This window comes from Vigna radiata, unplaced genomic scaffold (assembly GCF_000741045.1).
Source record: "Vigna radiata var. radiata cultivar VC1973A unplaced genomic scaffold, Vradiata_ver6 scaffold_83, whole genome shotgun sequence".
In the NCBI taxonomy this organism is placed as follows: domain Eukaryota; kingdom Viridiplantae; phylum Streptophyta; class Magnoliopsida; order Fabales; family Fabaceae; genus Vigna; species Vigna radiata.
In genome coordinates this window covers 205,055-224,825 of record NW_014543268.1, presented here as the reverse complement: position 1 = coordinate 224,825, position 19,771 = coordinate 205,055, and the positions used below count along the sequence as shown (strand labels likewise).

General features: G+C 28.1%; 2 protein-coding genes across 2 annotated transcripts; one reads left to right on the top strand and one right to left on the bottom strand.

The window, feature by feature from the left end:
• The first annotated feature begins 9,062 nt into the window (after positions 1-9,062).
• On the top strand, positions 9,063-9,809 carry LOC106754022 (auxin-responsive protein SAUR32-like). Its single transcript, XM_022777823.1, has one exon. It carries the CDS (start codon positions 9,065-9,067, stop codon positions 9,365-9,367), a length of 303 nt encoding a protein of 100 aa, XP_022633544.1. The 5' UTR covers positions 9,063-9,064; the 3' UTR covers positions 9,368-9,809.
• Positions 9,810-14,503: 4,694 nt separating this feature from the next.
• Positions 14,504-16,547, bottom strand: LOC106754021. The gene is made up of 7 exons (XM_014635955.2): positions 16,384-16,547; positions 16,194-16,280; positions 15,862-16,056; positions 15,589-15,753; positions 15,398-15,451; positions 15,114-15,260; positions 14,504-14,940 (listed from the first exon to the last, which is right to left on the bottom strand). Exons 1-7 carry the CDS (start codon positions 16,531-16,533, stop codon positions 14,578-14,580), a joined length of 1,161 nt encoding a protein of 386 aa, XP_014491441.1. The 5' UTR covers positions 16,534-16,547; the 3' UTR covers positions 14,504-14,577.
• Between the last annotated feature and the right edge of the window lie 3,224 nt (positions 16,548-19,771).

Below are 19,771 nucleotides of genomic sequence, written 5' to 3'. Positions count from 1 at the left end.
TATTTAAATTGTTTTTAATTTTAATTTTATTGTGAAACTATTTAATGCAGCGAAATAAATGTTTTTATATATAATACAAATATTAATGAAATAAACATAGATTCTTTTCTTCACGTGTATGGAAAATGAATGGACTTCATTCTTTCTTGATAGCTTGACTTTCCAAGCATATCATGAAATTGCATAATCCAGACAAAACTTTATACCGAAAGTTAAAATAGGGATGTTAATGTTTTGGGGAGTGTAGAAGAAAACTGAGGTGCAAAACCAATGGCCTGCCCCATTATTGTTTTGGGCCCATCATAAAGAGACAGATGAAAACCAAGTAGGTATGAACACAAGTTGAGTTTTTTTTTTTTTTTCCTGTCCTCTACTAAGCATTATCAATACACTGTTGCTATAATATATTTTATTAAAAAATACTTTAAAAATTTTAATAAAATTAAATAGACTTTAAAATATTGTTTTGGGCCCATCATCAAGAGGCACATGAAAACCAATTGGGCCCAAACACCGACACTACAATGAATGACAATATATATTGTTCATAAAAGTTATCCTTACAAGGGGAGGAAATCTAACAAGTGTCTACAATGAATGACAATATATATTATTCATAAAAATATTTAAGTATTCGAATCACTCACTTAAATTCTTACATTTCAATTTCTTTTAAAAAGTATATTTAATTATAAAATAGTTTAAATTTTTTATAAAAATAAATACAGTTTAAAATTCGTCATCCAATCATATTATTAACAAGAATCTTATGTTACAAGACCAAACACGAAGCGTAGGTGAGAGAGAGATCCTCTCTTAAACGAGTTGAATCAGTGTTCTCAAGTTTGAAGGTAAGACGGAATTAATTTATTGACGATAATACCTTAATATATATATATATATATATATATATATATATATTTTAAAACATTATGTCATTTATTCGTTAGATTTTAAATACATAAATACAAAAATAAATAAATAAGATATTAATAAAAAATAACATATATTAAAAAAAAGGTATAAAAATATAATTTTTGTTAATTTATTCCCACGTGACCAAGTCCATCCTCTATTCACTCCTTTTTCCCACTTACTACCTTTTCCAGCCGCCACTTTCCCATTACCATTTTCTGGATTGCTTCCTTCCTGGTTGCCATAAATATCCATTCTCCATTCTTTCTTCCTAACTTATCCCTCTACAAAATTTGACATATATCTGAGAAATGTTGGGCATAAGCTTAAAACAAACGTACGAAGGTGGTGAGGAGGAGGTAAGGGAAGTGATGATGATGAGAAAAGAGATACGAAAAGGGTGCATGAAAATAAAGGTGGGCGGTGAAGGAGAAGAGCAGCAGAAAATAACGGTGCCGGTGAATTACCTGAAGCATCCACTTTTTGTTGAGCTTCTGAAGGAGGCGGAGGAAGAGTACGGCTTTACACACAAGGGAACCATAACTATCCCTTGTCAACTCGCCCAGTTTAAGCACGTTCAGCACTTGATAGATGCCGACACCTCCCTCCACCACCACCACCACCATCTCCACCTTGTTCCCTGCTTCTGGCTTTAATTCATCCAGGGATCTTTAATTATGCTCTGTAAATTTCTTTATACATATATATCGTCATTTTAACTCTTGTACAAATTCATCTATATCAGTTTTCTTCCCTCCCAATCATTTTGCGTTTATCGTTAGTAGCTGTAATGGATAAGGGCGTACTTGATTTTTACTTTTCAAAACTGTCTTGCTTACAAAACGTTGGTAAATAAGGTTGGCGGTAACCGGTAAAAACTGATACAGGACATGTAATTCAATGTCGAATTGAAGGAGAAGACAACCCCCACGAAAAATGAGTTTGGCGTTGTTTCTCTCGAGTTCCGTGTTGTTTCTCTTTTCTGCTTTCAAAATGCACTGATATAATGATACTGATGTTGAAGTTTTAAAATAGGTTTATATTTTTTTTTTAAGTTATTAGCAGGTGTTCGGTTTAGTTCTCGTTTTTTAAAATATCAATATTTGGTTTCTAAGTTATAAAAAATGTATCAAATCAGTTATAGTCGTTAACGAAATCAATGAAATATGTACCAAGTTACCATCGAGATATGGAGATTTTGTAACCTTCAAATAACCAACAAGTATGAAAAAATATATATGAGACTGATTTGATACATATTTCATTGATTTTGTTAACTGCTGAAACTAATTTGATACATTTTTTATATCTTACGGACCAAAAGTTGACATTTTTAAAAGCGAAACTAAACTGAACACCGGTTTATAATTGAGGGACAACAAATGATTTAAACTTAATGTCAAGACTTTAAAAATATTATGTATTTTTAAAAAACTTTATTAAACATTTTTAAAGTAAATATTAGTGTATTTTTAGTGGTCAAGACTTCGACAAAAATAAAATATCATAACGAAATTACCACTCGGTTCATTGTGTGTTTCTTTATTAAATAAATCCTTTTCATTTTTGTATATTTTTTTTCCTATCCTTGACGAGGTGAATGTCACTGTTTGATGTGGGGAAACGAATGAATGCACAGTATCAACTTGGTCGAAGAAGACAAGCGATTATTTGCAAGTTGATACATAACTAAAAACATATCACTGACCCACCAATGCAAAATATCTTTTTAAGTACAAATTTAGGTATACTTCTCTTACACATTTATTCACCATTATATTTACATTATTTTTTTAAAATGTTGACTTCCTTAGCTACATTTTCGATATTTTTTTCTAGATTTTGTTTACTCTTTTTCCAATCGACCATCCTTATGGATTTATTATTTTTATGTTAAAATTAAGATCCATATACGCATTTATCTTTATTTTATTAATTGGTGATTGTGTGATTTTACTCAATTGTATAAGGATTTGTATATTGTTATATTATTTTGAAAGTCTTATTGCATATGTAGTGATAGATAGGATTTTGATCAAAATAAGTTTTGTTGATCAAAATAATAAGTAATAATAGTAATATATAAGATTCCCATTTCTATAATTATTAAAAACAATAAAATATGAATTTCAAGCGATAAATTTATCTGATATAATATTTTATTATAAGAAAACTAGATTAAATACATAATCTAAAACAAATATAACTAGTAATATAATAAATTTTAATAAAATTAATTAAAACCAAATAATTGTTAAATTAATAAAAAAAATGCAAACCGGTAAAAGAAGACATAAATATCCTTTTTGTCAAAATATTTATTATATCAGTTTCGATATTTTTTAAAAATCTATGTACGTTAAATTTATTTATATTGCTAGCCAGAAAAAAAAAATAATAGTGAGTTTGAATTAAAAAACTAAATTTATTTTTAATGAAGCTAGAAACGCTATTTAGTTGACCGTATATAGTACATGAATCAGAAACTATACGGCATCTCTATCAATCCCCACCCGAAATTTTAATTCCTACCATTACTTTGACGTTTGAAATGAAAATGATTCTCTTTATTTTGAGCACAATCAAATACATACATTGTTGGCGTCTTTTATTATGGTATTTAATTTTAATGAATTAAAAAGATTAGTGGCATATTAATTGAAATATATTTTCTCAAAAAGAATATTTATAATATAAATGGAGCAAGTAGGTAGAAGTTTAGTTTCCTTCCCTCCAGATTGGACGGTATTTAACTTTTTCAATCCCACTTTCCTCACTTTGCATCTGTGCTCATTCCTCCCCATTTTCTTCTGTCTGCTATTGCCATTGCCAAACGCAACGCACACATACATTAATATTATTAATTTCACATGTGCTATAAAACTAAAATAATTATAAAAACATAAATTTTTATACTTTTAAAAAAATTCAAAAAGAGTAATATAAAATCAATGTAAAAATATGATTTTTCATTATAATATATTAAGAAATAAACTTTTAAATCTAATTCAATCTCATAAAACCAATTTGTAGATCAGGTTGTACCTATATATAGTCTAACAATGACTTTGATACTATTTCGGGTGTGGAGGTTAGAGACACCTATTTACACTTTTATTTTAGTCTACGTCCTCTTAAATTTGTAATAATTACAATCAGTTACCTCTTTACTGAGACTTGTATTTATATGCTTCGAGATGAATTTATAATTAATATAGTTATAATTATGACTTAATACTTTTAAATATACTTTTGGGTTAAATATCTTTTTAGTTCCTATACTTTGGGACGATTTTGGTTTTAGTCCATTTTTGAACTATGGTACAATTTAGTCCTTCAACTTTAGAAAACTCTGGTTTTAGTCTTTTTTACCAATTTTTTTTAACTTTATTTGTTATTTCAAGCACGTTTCTTAGCTAACATTGAAGCAAAAATGTGTCAAACAGTGTAAACAATCCAAATGCTATAATGAAACGTGTTTGAAACAACAAATAAAGTTAAAAAAAATTGGTAAAAAAGACTAAAACCAGAGTTTTCTAAAGTTGGAGGACTAAATTGTACCATAGTTTAAAAATAGACTAAAACCAAAATCGCCCCAAAATATAGGGACTAAAAACATATTTAACCCTATACTTTATATCCCTGATTATAAATAATACTTAATACTTTTAAGTATTTATAACTAAGTACACAAGCACGTAGTAGTAAACCGTATAATTTTTTTTGTCACTAGTCGATGTGACTTATTTTTCTACCTCTCTTTACACGCAAAATATAATACTAATTCAGGAAAATAGAACTTGAATTGGCAAATCTAATGCCTCACCTATGATGGGAATCAGATGCAGCCTCGAGTTTCATCATTATTTAATTAACTTAACACTCAAAACTAACCACCTGTCTACAGTTGAGATAAAAGAAATCAAAGAATGAAAATGTGATCTGGAATTTTAAGATGAGAGTGAGTAATTTTCTGTTAAAGGGTGGAGCCTCACTTCACGAATATATATTTCTTTTTTATAAAAAGATGGGTAGAGGGAGGTGGAATCCTTGTTCCTTTGACCAATTTCTATGACTTATAATTAGATAGATTCTTAATGAACTAATATTAATCATTCGTTATATTTTATTCCAAAAGTGTTACCATCTTCTAATGGATTATATCTATCCAGAATTTCTTTTTCAATTCATATATATCATGTGGCTGGGACGAATAATTATTACAAAAGTAATTCACTACCTTATTTTTAATTTATAGTAGTTACTGCTTTAACTAACTATTGTCTTTAAATTACATTCTTACACATAATCTAAATAATTCAACTCATTCATTGTATATTGTAAAAAATTAAAGCCATTTATTAATGTTGCAACTTACTTGTGGGACCGTGCTTTTTAATCCATCCAAAATAAATAATTTTTTTTATCTCATTTACGAAAATAGTACAGTTCAATTTTTTTAATAAATAAAGAATTCCGAGGGGACAATTTTCTTTGAAAGGAATTAACTATATTTAATTTGTTTGCATAAATGAAGGTGCAAGTGGCGAAAAAATTAAGACTAAAAATGAATGCTAAAATAATCTTCATTTCTTATTGGTAAAAAAAATACGCATCTACGTTTAGTGGTAATACATATTCATTTTTTAAATTTGATGTCTTACATGATTGCAAACATATTTTTCTTAAAAAATATACATTTTTTAAAATGTATTCCAATAAAAATTAAAAATTTAAGTAATTAAACGAGATACTAAGTTTAAGATTTTTAATTTGGTAATGAATAAAAGTGTAGAATCCAACTTCAGAAAGGTTTTTAAATATAACAACAAGTGGTGGCACATATGCATACAAGTGGCAAACATTGAAACTGTATCCAAACCAGAGAAAAAGAAGATTTGAGTTTAAAAATAATTAAAAAAGCAAATGATGGAACAGCACGTATCATTAGATAAAATAAAATAAAATTAAATATTTAATTAACGAGATTCTTCTCTCTTTTTAATTAAAATTATATCGATACTTATTTCTGAGAGTGGAATATTAATTAAATTCAGTTAACGATTCAATTTATTACATGTTTAATGTTCATTATTAAATTCTTATTATTAAATCTTCCTTTTAGTTTTCTTTGTACAGTTAGGTAAGTACTTCTCACATAAATTATATAAAAAGGCATCATCACATTTTAAAAAGTCAAACATTATCTCAACATATTATTCAATATCCAATGGTGAAATAAAACAATGGATATATAAAATACAATATAAATTATATTTGCGCAATATTTACATTTTTTAAATTAAAGTTAAACAAATAAAACATGTTAAATATAGATAATAAATGTTGTTTTGAATTATAACGTTCAATTAAAATTCCATTTATTTTGAATATTAAATAATTTAAACTATAAATAATAAGAAACAATAAGAACAGTCTTTATATTATTCAAGTGATATTCATCATGTTCAATATATATATATATATATATATATATATATATATATATATATATTAATTATGGATTTTAAGTTTTAAAGTGAAGTATATTTAAATAATTTTTATTCTCAAAACTAAAAAAAATAAAAAGAAACTTTCAAACCTTTATCCACCTCTCTCATTCCTCTCAATCTTTTCTCTCTATCATCCTATGATACATCCAACTGAAAATTAGATAAAACAAAAATTATAAAATGAAAACTCATTATAAAATAATTTTTTGTAAGAAATTGTTTAACCTCCAGTTTTTCTGATTTTTTCAATTGAGACTACAATAGAGATGACAGAGAAAAGGTTGAAGTGAGAGAGATGTAAGAGAAAGGGTTGAAAGGAATGAGAGAGGCAAGTACAGGTTTGGAGGTTCTTTTCTTTTTTTATTTTAGTTTGGAGACTAAAAATTATTAAAATATACTTGACCTTAGAACTTATAATCTATTATAGATAAAGATAATTTTTGTCTAATAAAACCCAGCACACATTGTACTAACTGAAAAACTGACGTACGCGCCTTAACAAACTCCATTGTTAGTATATATATATATATATATATATATATATATATATATATATATATATATATATATATATATATATATATATATATATATATTGTATATATTTGACAGAATAGATATTAAGAAACATAGTTAAATAAAACTCATTAAATCTTTTCATCTTATAATAAGTCAAAATAAATCTATTAAGAAAATACTCATATATTAACGAAAATTATAATTAATCTCGTTAGATTTATATACATTTGTTTCATGTTAGTCATATAAATTATAACTAGTATTCTTTAATAAAAACTCAATCACCCTAATAATTACTTAGTCTCATATACACTCTCTCTCATATTCATATAGATTATAAAACTCTTTTATTGACTTCGACGTCATAGATGTTTTTTTTTGCTAGAAATCTCCCCTCAACATTGATCTATAATTAAGTCACTTCAATTGAGCATGAATCTTGAATGTGAACTTAAAGATATATAGAATTAGGATTTTTTATTTTTGTATATCGTGTGTATTAGTGTTTATAAAAGAGAAAACTATAAAAACTCCTTGTCACTTCATAATAAAAATTTAATCATCAATCACCCTAAAACTAAAATATATCATTTTAATATTATTTATAGTCTTTTGACGAGTATATTGAATTTTTTTTGTAATAATTAATTTATGAATTTTATTAATTATATGTTACTTAATTTTTTTTATTTATAGTTATAAAAGAACTATGATTTATGTTTTTTTTAGAGTGAGAATGTATTAGGAATATTACATAAGTGTGATGTGAGATTAATCTAAACTATTGACATCATTCTTAATAAAAAAAATTTAAAACAATATATTTATACAGATATTTTTTTTATATGATAATGCATTTTCTCTTCTTTGCACCGTATGAAACTTAGACTCACTTGCATTTTTAACACTTTTTTCATCTTAATGTTTCTCTTTAAATATTTTTACTCAATTTTGCTTTTTACTATACGATGATGTTATATCATAATCATCAATTTTTTTTTTATTAAAACAAAATATAGATTACTAGATAATTTAAACACTAATAAACAGTAAACAAACTTATATCAAAGACTATGAAACTAACTTTAACTCAAAAACTTAAAAGATGATAAATTTGTAATTTTTTTTTTATATTGGTTAACTTTCTTAATTTTAGTTAAGATAATACACCTATCAATAAAAGTTTCATCTAAATATATTTGTCAGAAAAAGAATGGAACGAATAGTCATATAAATTATCAAATAAGAGTAATATGACATTGATATTCATTTGACACATCTAATAAAGAATAAATAGTCTTAAAAAAATTAGTTTTAATAGTTTTTTTTTTTAAAAAAAAGAATAAAAAATAAAAAATAATAATGTCAAATTAATGTAAAAAATTACGTACGTGAAAGTATATTTTTTTAAATGATATTTCGGGAGTTTTTTATATTCATCAAATTTGTCGAACCAATATGTGAGAGAAAAAGTCTAACCATGCATCGTCGATGATATAAAACACATTCTCTTTTTCTACTTTGAAAAGGTAAAAAGTTTACTAATTCTATTGATGATTAACTTTTGGGAAAAAAAAAATGTAAACTGATCATCGGGAATTAAAGTGTAACCCTTAGTTTGTATTATGTAGCAAAATATTGTTTTGTAAGATTGTAGGCATAGTTGAAGAAGTCAGGCGCAGGTCCGAGATGGGCACAACTGTCCTTGATCGTACGTACGTAAAGCCACATGGAAAGGTTAGCGGTGCATCCTATTCTCTGTGAAGGTCCACAAAAGATCCGTTGATGACAGTGGTGAGAAAGATCGGACGGAGTAGAGTTAAAGTGAGTGGTGAAGCACGTGACACAGTAACACTTGTAGACTTCTCTCTGGATGGCGTATATATATATGAGTAAAGTGTTTGTTTGTGTTGGGGAATGCGTTTCTCTCCCATTTGTTGTGTTGTGTTGTGTGTCTGAGTCATGACTAACGTCCCAACCTCTCTCAGATGTTACTCCCTTACCTGCTTCCACAAAGCAGCAATCACACTCTCACATTTCCTTGTCTTCTTCTTTTGAGCTTTTTCCAGAAACTCTCACAAACATTCAGACCTCCTTTCTCTATTGTTTTTGCAGTCATGGGTGGCAGTGGGGAGAAGAGAGTGAAGGGTTTTCAGGGGAAGAGAGGAGTGCCCAAAGGGTGTTTGGCCATAAAGGTGGGTCAAGGAGAAGACCAACAACGGTTTGTGGTGCCAGTCATCTACTTCAATCACCCACTCTTCATGCAGCTTCTCAAGGAAGCAGAGGAAGAATACGGCTTCGATCAAAAGGGAACCATAACCATCCCTTGTCACGTCGAGCACTTCAGGAACGTTCGAGGCATCATCGACACCGAAAACTCTCTCCTTCACCACAATCACGCTCGCTGCTTCGGCTTCTGACACCCTCACTTGCAGGCATACCCATGGTTTCGCCTTGTAAATTCTCAGCTTTTCTTTTACTTTCGGTGATGACAGTGTGATGATAGAGACGAGACGAGGACGACAACAGAATGTTACATCTTGCTGTTGTAGTTACCTTGTTATAGTTTTGCTAGCAATCTCAATGAAAAGAGATGCTTTTTCTTTTTCTTAATTTCTAGAAGAAAGAGTTGAAAAGAACGCACGTGGGAGCTCAATTTAACGACTTCTTTCTTTTCACTCCTTAATACTTTCTTATTTACCGTACATTCTCGTCAAGTGGGTTTTTATTAGAGGGAACTAATTACAAAGTTTCTCTGTTGTTCTGTTCTTTTCAGAAGGCTACAATTTGTTGTCGATAGCCTGAGTTCTTTCTTATCTTTTTGTCTTGTTTTCTGAATGATAATTATTAATTACATGGATATTCCTTCTAGTTAATGTATCTGTTAAATTTATTTTACTTACCAAAAGCATAATTAATAATTACTTTGGAAGTGCTTTATCCCATAAATTCTTGCACGTGCCTGTGAAGAGTTGAAACTTGAACACGAATATGAAGAATAAAGTGAAATTAAAATGGGGTGTGCAGAAGGAGAAAGATAGGGATAGGGCCTGGACCATTACTGAATGAAGCTGAGCCCTATGATTTCTTCTATTCTATGATACTACTCCACTACAACCATTTCGTGATTTATTATTTAAACTTGGTTAATTTAGTTATTAATAGTAGAAACAAATATGATTTTATTTTTAAAATTAAATACTTCAATTTTCAATCTACAGAAAAAGAAAATAGCTATTTTTTTTACTACACATACTTTTTAATATAATATCATCTACAACTTAAAAGTAAAAAGCACGCTTGATGAAAAAAAAATCGTTGAAGGTAAAACCAATGTTTACGATATATTAAAAATAAATTGTATTACAATTATTCAAAATTATATTTATAATATAAAAGTACTATATTATAAGTGAATAACATGTTTCTAAGTAAATTATAAATTTTAAAAAGAAATACAATGATAAAACTAATGGACAGAAAAAAAAGAATTGTACTAAATGTAAAGACTTAAAAAAATGAGTAAGCCTTGAGATAGCAGCAGAAAATGAGAGGGCAAAAAGTTTATTAAAAAGTAGTGTGTATTTAAGTACTCAATTTTAAAGTACTCTCATATTTTCTGAAAAACCTTTGCTACGTTTCAAAGCTAACCATTCCCTTCTTCTTTGCTTTCCACTAGAATTCTCTCTATTGAACCAATTGTTCCAAAATCAGGAAGCAATTAAGAAATCTAGGCACTGCAAGCTTCAATTTAACCGATCGATTTCCCCTTTCTTCCATCGGTAAGTCGTTCTTCATCCTCCCGTGCTTTAAGAAGTTTCGATCATGCAATGAAACTGTTGCATGTAGCTTTCCTGAGCATTTCACTAATTCCCAATCAAATTTAGGTTCTAAAATATGTTTTTCCTTTCCCAATTGATAACCTATAGGTGGTTCTAGCTTATTTTGAGTTACAAGCCAGCTATTGGGGTTTCTGTGATACTGTGCAGTGAAATTTTGAGGTAAGGGAAGCTAGGTTCTAAATTCTTGTTTGAACAATATCTGCATCCTTGTTTGATCTTTAGGTAGAATTATTACAATTTGATGCATGTATAAATTGGGTGAAGAATTGCTTTACTTTTGAACTGGATGTAAAAGAACATGTGCTGAAATTGATGATGGCTTATGTTTGATATGAACTGATAAGTGAGCAATTGTGAATTGTATGACTATGTATATGATGTGAATTTTATTGTTTAAGAGTGAGGATTCAGTTTTCTACAGATTGTGAGTAAATGGTTAAGTCAATTTCAGCATTTGAGTCAAATTAGGGAACTTGAGTAGTGAATTTGAGAATTATAGGTTAGACTTAGGTTTAGGCTATTGCAGTCACTTAGGTAAGTCATTTATGACTTATTAGAAGTATAAAAGGTGTCTGAAAGAGTCTCTAAACAGTGAATGTGAATCCAAGTTCCTAAGTGAACCAATATAGAGTTTTTGATCATAGTTCTCTGCATATCTTTTAGAGTTTTGAGTTAGAATAGTGTGTGAGTCTTCAAACAAGTTAGATTCAACCTATACTTCGAGTTAGGGGTGTCCAAAATTCACCAAAAGGCCTAAAACGAAACTTAGGGGTGTGAGTTCTTCCAAATCTGCACAATCTGTAGAAAATTCTAAAAAATCCACGCCTGGGTGCCCCAAAAATATGATTCGGCGTTTGCCAGAAATATGGCGCTCGGGCGCCCCTAAGGGGCGTTGGGCGCCCCTAAGGGGCGTTGGGCGCCCTTTTCAACTGTTGCTTTTGTTTTTGATACTTTGGGAGGTTCCGGATGTCTGTTTTGGACGTTCTTTAGGTCGTTCTGGGGGTTTTAGTCCCTTCCGGAACTGTTGGTGATGGTTTCAAAGTCATTTTCCTTGTCTAAGTATGAGTTCATTGGATTTTGGATCGTTTGTGGTTTTTTTGAAGTGAAATTAATGTTATATATATGTTTGTATACAAAGTAAAGTTGAAGAGTTACATGTACATGGTTTTATATTGATTCAGTGAAATGATGTCATGGTATTTGGTGGTTCATGTGTTGAGTTAAGTTTCAAAGTAAAAATATGGTTATTGGACGTAATTCCATGATCCTCAAGGGAGGTTACATGGTGGTGCCACTGTAGTTTATCGTGATTGACCGTATGAATGGACGGAGTTCAGGATGGGGTTTACCTGGACATTCTAATGACAATTCATGCTCAATTAGAGAGTGATGAGTCATGTGGTGAGAATAGCAGGAGGTCCTAGTCTTGAGTGTCTCCATTTATGGGCCAAAATGAGTTTGGTTGGACTTACACTTGTGTGTGGTCGGGTGAAACCCCTCGGCAATGGTTTTGCAAAGCAGTAGGGCCACCACAAGTGCACAAACCCCTGGAACTCGACATTTCATACTAGTTCGGACGGTCAAATCACGTGGTCTGTCATTGGTAACAATCAAATGCTTTCGGTTATAGTTGTGTTGTATCATTCTCATTACATGCTTGAAATACTTGATTGATAACATGTTTCTTTTTTTTTTTATATATACCTAGCTTATCCTTGCAATTGTGTGTGTTGTATGTATTTGCCTTCCTCTTTGCGATGATCATCTAATCCTTTGGATGTGAGCAGAAGCTGATGAAGTACCACTAGAGCAAGCATTGGAGAACGAAAAAGACGCAGCTTCCAGTTCTTAGGATCTTTTCTAGCTTTTGTTTTTTCATGTTCTATATTTTTGGAAACACTCTTTAGGCATCCTTAAATCTTTAGTTGGTCATGTATTTTGGAGAATTATTAAACTTGTATCAAATTTTAAATTTCAGTCATATTTTGGATGATTGTATGCTTAATACTGTCCTTTATTAACTCTTAACTGCTTTCTCGTACTATAATAGCTTAATCCTATTATATGTATGTCTATATAATATTTGGGATGTCACAGTAAAAACAACAAATCATTTACATATATTATAAATTATACGATGCGCAATTATATTATTTACAGAAAAAATATAAATATATGTTTAATTAAATAATTTAACGGAAATTTATTTGGTACAAAGCTCAATTCCACACTAAAGTGATTTATTTGATGACAAAATGAAAACTATTTAATTCTAGGCACAAAGACCAATCTCACACTAAAACGATTTAATTTCTTAGACAAAATCAAACTCTACACTAAAACGAATTAATTAATTCCTAACACAAAGGCTAATCCTACATTAAGCTGATTTAGTTCTTGGCAAAAGAACCAACTCTATACTGAAACGATTTAATTCTCGACATAATAATTAACCCCACATTAAAGCAATTTAATTCTTAACACAAGAATTAACCCACACTCAAACAATTTAATTTTTGACAAAAATACCAATCCTACGTTACGAAAATTTAAATCTTGCTCTTTAACGTGCACTATACTGACTCTCGGGCACAAAATTCGCCTCAAGGTAAATTACTGAAAAACAGTAATTTGATTATTTAATTAAAATTAAATTAATTTTTTGATCATAAAATTAATAATTAGATGTAAGGTAGAAAATTAAAGAGGCATAAATCAATCGCTCTTTGCAATTTACAGATAAAATGGGGTGATACTATCAATTTTTATATTACCATTTAATAATTATAAATAATATTATTTTCACTATCGCATCCTTATCAAATTAAGACTAAAATAGCATGTTTTTCTATACTAATTATTAAATTATTAAATACTCTGAATACTGACAGATAAAATATTATCAAATTTATAATATATAATGTGGAGATATAAGACTTTTGTTATATATGATGTGGTGATATAACTTTTATAATATGTAATATATTTTTATATGGTGCGATGGTTTTTCAAATTAACAATTTCTTTATAATTATATTTGATCTTACCTGAGTGTAGATTTAAGAATAGGTGTCTTAACAGTAACTTAAAAGTTTTTATTCATCATGATTAAATCTCTTGTGTTGTTTAGAGGAGAATTTCACCTTAAAATAATATATTTATGATTTTTTTTTCTTGTAAAACCAATGTTTATGATATATTAAAAAATAAATCGTATTAAAATTATTCAAAATTATATTTATAATATAAAAAAGAATAAAGTGAATAACATGTTTCTGAGTAAATTATAAAATTTAAAAAGAAATGCAATGCTAAAAGTAAACTAATGGAAAAAAAAATTAGAATGGTATAAAAAATAACAAATCATTGTATATTATAAATTAAATGATGCGTAATTATATTATATTTATATTTACATTTTTGTAATAAATATTATTATTTAGTAATGATCTGATTTGGATAATAAAATTGTGTGTTTATAACTTTAAAAAAACAAGAAACAACGTTTCAGTGGTTAGTTATAAAAGAATATTTTTTGCAGAAGTATTTGACTATGATACTAATTGTTCATTGAAAATCAAGCTAGTGACTTTGACTATGATACTAATTGTTGAATTAAACACTTATCACTGTATTAAATATTATAACAGTTAGTTAATGTAACTCTTTCTATTTAAAGATGCAAAATAAGAAGATTAATAAATGTAGCTGCAGCAAAGAAAATAATAGGAAAGTGATATATTGTGATAGTTTTTGTTTACTTGATATAAAGTATAATTGAAAGAAGATTAATCGCCACAATTACCGCCTGGTCCTCCAAACTCAATATAGTAGCCAAAGTGAACTCCTTTATCTCCGAAGTTTTTAATATCATAGCAAGTGGTTTTGTCAACCAAAGGATACATTTGGCTTGGTTGAGGTCCATGAGGAACTTCAGCTTTATCTTTAAACCACATATGTCTAAAGTAGCAAGCACTGTTATTAGGAAGATGTCCAGATCCCATTGGAGGACTATTAGTACCAGGACGAGTTTTTGTTCTTCCACCCCATCCTACATGATCAGCTGAACTCATGTTCGAAAACAATTTTGCTGGAAAATATCCAATAAATTTATTGTTTATAATTATCCACCAATTTTTGCTCTCTCGATCCTGAAAATATACACACACATTTATCATATCCAATGTTATAATTACATCAATCATACTATTAATTTTTTATCATATGTATTCACTTAAACAATTTATTCAAGAAATTATAATATTTATTAATCTCAAATGAATTAAATCTTTCTCTACTAAAAGTTATATATAACTATTATTACCTGAGAAATAGAAAGGAAACTGTCAACCGTTGGTCCACCATAGACAGATACGTTGGTTATGCGTTGACCGAGATAAATTGATTTGCTGGTTTGTATAAAACCTGCACATCGAAGATTGTAACATCCTGTCTTCTTGAAGTTATCTGACTGTAAATTTATAATACAACATCAAATTTTAAATAATAATATGATAAATAAATCAATTAAAATTTATTTAAGATCTAATAATGGCTTAATTATATCTTTATACACAAAATTGAAAGAAGAAAATAAAACTCATTTACCGTCCACGAGGTATAAATATGAGATGCATAATCACCGTATAATTCTGGAGCCACCTGGTAATAATGAATTGGATCAATTAAAATATTTTTTATTTTCTTAAAATTAATACTAAATTAATGATATATATATATATATATATATATATATATATATATATATATATATATTAAATGTGAAAGTTATAACTTACATGCCATCCTAAAGAGATTTTATTAGTTGCTTCTACAGTTCCTCTTTCAACCCATAAATGAGACATAGATATTTGAAACTTATCAACTTGTGGATTATAGATACTATTTGTTCCTGCCACTCCGTAATAAGGAGCATAATGAGGTCTAAGAGAAATTTCTGCTAACTAAAAAATTTGATATATAGAAATAAATAGTTAGATTAAAAAAATATATAGAATACAATTTATAATAGCAAAGTATCAATATTTTAATCATTTTATGAAACATCTTACATGAACACCAGGAAGGTCTTTAATCAATATATGATCATTTAACATTGACTTTTCTCGAATAAGGTCATCCTTTGTTGTTCTGAGTATAGGAACAGTTCCCTCCGGACATTCATCTTTACTCAATTCAAACATAGATTTAATTCTTAAATTTTTCTGACTTGGTTCTCCAATCACGGTATGAAAGTTGGGTTTTCTCTAAAATTAACAAAAAAAAAAACACGCAAATGTAGAACATAGAAAACGTTATAAAAGAAGGATTGAAAACTAATCCGAAATATTGAAAACAAAATTAAATTCAATTTTTAATGTAATTAAATGATTTGGGTATATACCTGCAACTTATGGTCTTTTAATAAAGGATGATCTAGTGATGGTTGCTTGTAAACGTCAATACAATCAATAATGTCTCCAAACTCCGTCTATTAAATCCAAAATAAAACACATACCAATAAAACTAGTAAACCATGTAATGTGATAATAACTAAAGAGCATACGATGAAACATAGGAAAATTGAGACATACATGGATACTTCTTTTAGGAGGCTTATTAATAAGCCGAAGTTGTCTCTCCAAATCCAAATCTTCCTTTAGTATAGTTTGAGTTCCTTCAACTTTAAGGCAAACATGAGTACTCAAAAAATGCAAGACAAAAAACAATATATGGATCATCATTTTCGCAAGTATTACTCAACACTTTATATGTTTATATGAATGATAATGTAGAATCTATATATAGTTGTAAATTTGTTACATAATTCTCATTTGGTTCTTCTCGTCTCATTTATTATTTTAAGTTTCTTTAATATATTTATTGTATAGTAGTATACGTTACTTATTATATAGTTATTATATAGTTGTAAATTTTTTATATAATGCTCATATGGTTCTTCTCATTTCATTTATTATTTTAAGTTTATTTAATATATTTGTTGTATAGTAACTAGTATACGTTACTTATTATATAGTTATTATATATAGTTGTAAATTTTTTGAACAATAATATTTAGACAATATTTGTTTGACAACATTTGAACATCATCTACGTGTCAATATTTGATTGGTATAAAATTACTCCACAATTAATTATTCCAAAATTTTTAACCAATCACATATTGACAAGTAGATGATGTTCAAATGTTGTAAAAAAAATGTTATTTAAGTATCATTATCCAAATTTTTTATATAATGCTCATTTGGTTCTTCTCATTTCATTTATTATTTTAAGTTTATTTAATATATTTGTTGTATAGTAACTAGTATACGTTACTTATTGTATAGTAATTAATGCATAGCATTTAATATTTATATTTAGCATTTATTATTTAACATTTATTAGTATTTATGATATATCTTTTATTAATGTTTTAATAAATATTTTAAAGATTAAATATGTTTTTAATTTTCAAATTGACACAATGAAAGCCTTCTATGTAAGCTATTTTACGCTTTTTACATTAGATATATATTTGAGATTATTGTAGGACACAAAAACTTAAGTTACATGAAAAATGCATGATGTTAATTTACTTTATATGAAAAACACACGATGTACATTTACATCGAACACCAACATAAATTCATAAATGTGATAATTTACGTTGGACTCTACCAGGTTTAACATAACATTGATCAACCTGTACAATTTAGTTTATTCCCGTGTAACGTAATTTATATTCTAAGTTTGACTTCTCTGTTCAACAACTGCTGCTTGATAACGGTTGACAATGGAGAATGTTTATATGATGACGAAAGCATGGAGTTCAAAATTGATTGCTAATTGTGTGTTGTATTATGTTCTTATTATCAGATTTTTTTTTTTCAAATATTTCATTACGGGTGTTGGTAAACAGAATCATAGCATGGTATTTGAAAACGAGTGCGATTAAAGAGGATGGTTCTTACAATAATATAATATTCTGAAAAGCACATCAGTGCTGTTAGTTAATAGGGTTTATTTATGACTCCAGCAAGAGGGATGTTTTAAAGTAAAAAGGGGGTGCAGAAAGATAATGAGGTCTAATGGGCCTAGAACTCTCTATCACGCACTTTTCCACCCAACTCTTATTCCCACTTCTGCTCCCACAAAGTAGAAACATCCAAAATTTCAAACCGTCAAATTCACCTGAATAAAAAAAATATTATTTGACACACCTAAACTTTTTACATTCATTTGACACTATCTTTATTTACTTTTTACTCTCTTATTTCTTGAAAAATTACAAAACTTTATATTTTTTGGACTATTTTATCCTTGTACTATGTCAAATGAATGTAAAAATGTGTCATAATATTATTACTCTTTCCTACTTTGTAAGAAATAAACACGAAACACTGAAAAACCAACCAAGAAATAGACCCACTAACAAGAGATATATAAAGAAAGGGAAGAAGAGAGATCATAGAGAAAAAAAATAAAGAAAGAAAGGAGATAATGAATAAGGAATGGAAAAAGAGAACGAAAAGTGAGTGAAAAGAAAACTTGTGTAGTTTAATAAATACTATATTTTATTGTCTCATCTTACTTTTTTTGCAAGTTACACCAACCCTAGACTTAGATTGTTCATGAAACATGTTGACACAAATTTTTCTGTCTCTAGCTACCTAATTTTAATTTTGTTAGATTATCACTCATTTCAACCTCAACCCTACCTAGTTCAAATCAGACAATATGTGGAACAAGATCAAATGAACTTTATTTATTGTTCTCTTATATCACTCTTAATTTCACTAAATCATAACAATATAAATTTTACAACTATAGTTAAGGCATGTTGTGTAATACATAAAAAAATAATATCAATAAAAATACAACTTCACGTCAAATGACACATTATTTATTAAATTAGTAAGTTCTTTTTTATTGATACATATATGTTTCAAAGAATATAGCACAATGATAGTTGAAGTGTCCTAAAATATAACTTGAATTTGTCTTCAAAATATATTGGACTCAATCCGATCTTATTAAACAGTATACATTAAACACTTAAAAAAAAAATGTCTTTTATGGTTAGTGGTTATTCTATTTCCAACGTATAGAAATTCAAAACGAGATGAAGCTTAAAAAAGAAAAATTTATGTCGCAAATGAATACGAAGATAAAGTGGACCATGGAGTACAAAACCTTTCGTAGGTCGTTAAAAGAAATTATGGCATTTCAATATATGCATGTGATGATGATACATTGATACTCATCATTAATTTGACTATCAGAGGTACTAATTTTTTGAGTGAAGTTAAAGAAAATATCCATAATGTAAAATGAATTTATTTCTCACATAAATTTCTAACAAACTTGCACAGCATAAAGTAGCATCGGCACACGTAAACATGTGTTTATAGTATGGATTATTAAATAATAAAAGCTATTTTTACAAATAATTTTTTGTAGACCAACTACCAACTACCAACAAGTGGTTTCCTAAAATCTCAAATTTATATATTTTTACTTTAATTTAAAAAACTAACATTGTTCTATATTAAACATTAATAATAATAATAATAATTTTAATAAATTTTTGTCATATATCTGTTATTTATTGAGAGTGATCGGCAGCACATTCCGCCTTCGTAAATAATATATAGCATGACTCAATATTAATATATCAAGACCATGTGATGAAAAACAAAACAAGTTTAATGTAAGTAAATTAGTATACTAACTGAGATTTGAATTGATTAATTATCCGACAGAAAGACATTAAAAATGCTAAAAACAAAAAGATAATCGTGGTAGGTTAAATGGACTTCCATAGAGAAATTGTTTAAGTTGTGTTTGGATATACATAAATTATGCAAAATTATGCGTGAAAGAGAGTAGATAGAACGTGACATTTCCCTAAAGGAAGAAGAAGACAGAAGGTATCTTGACTTAAATATGCCGACCAAGAGATACCGAATCACTGTGTGA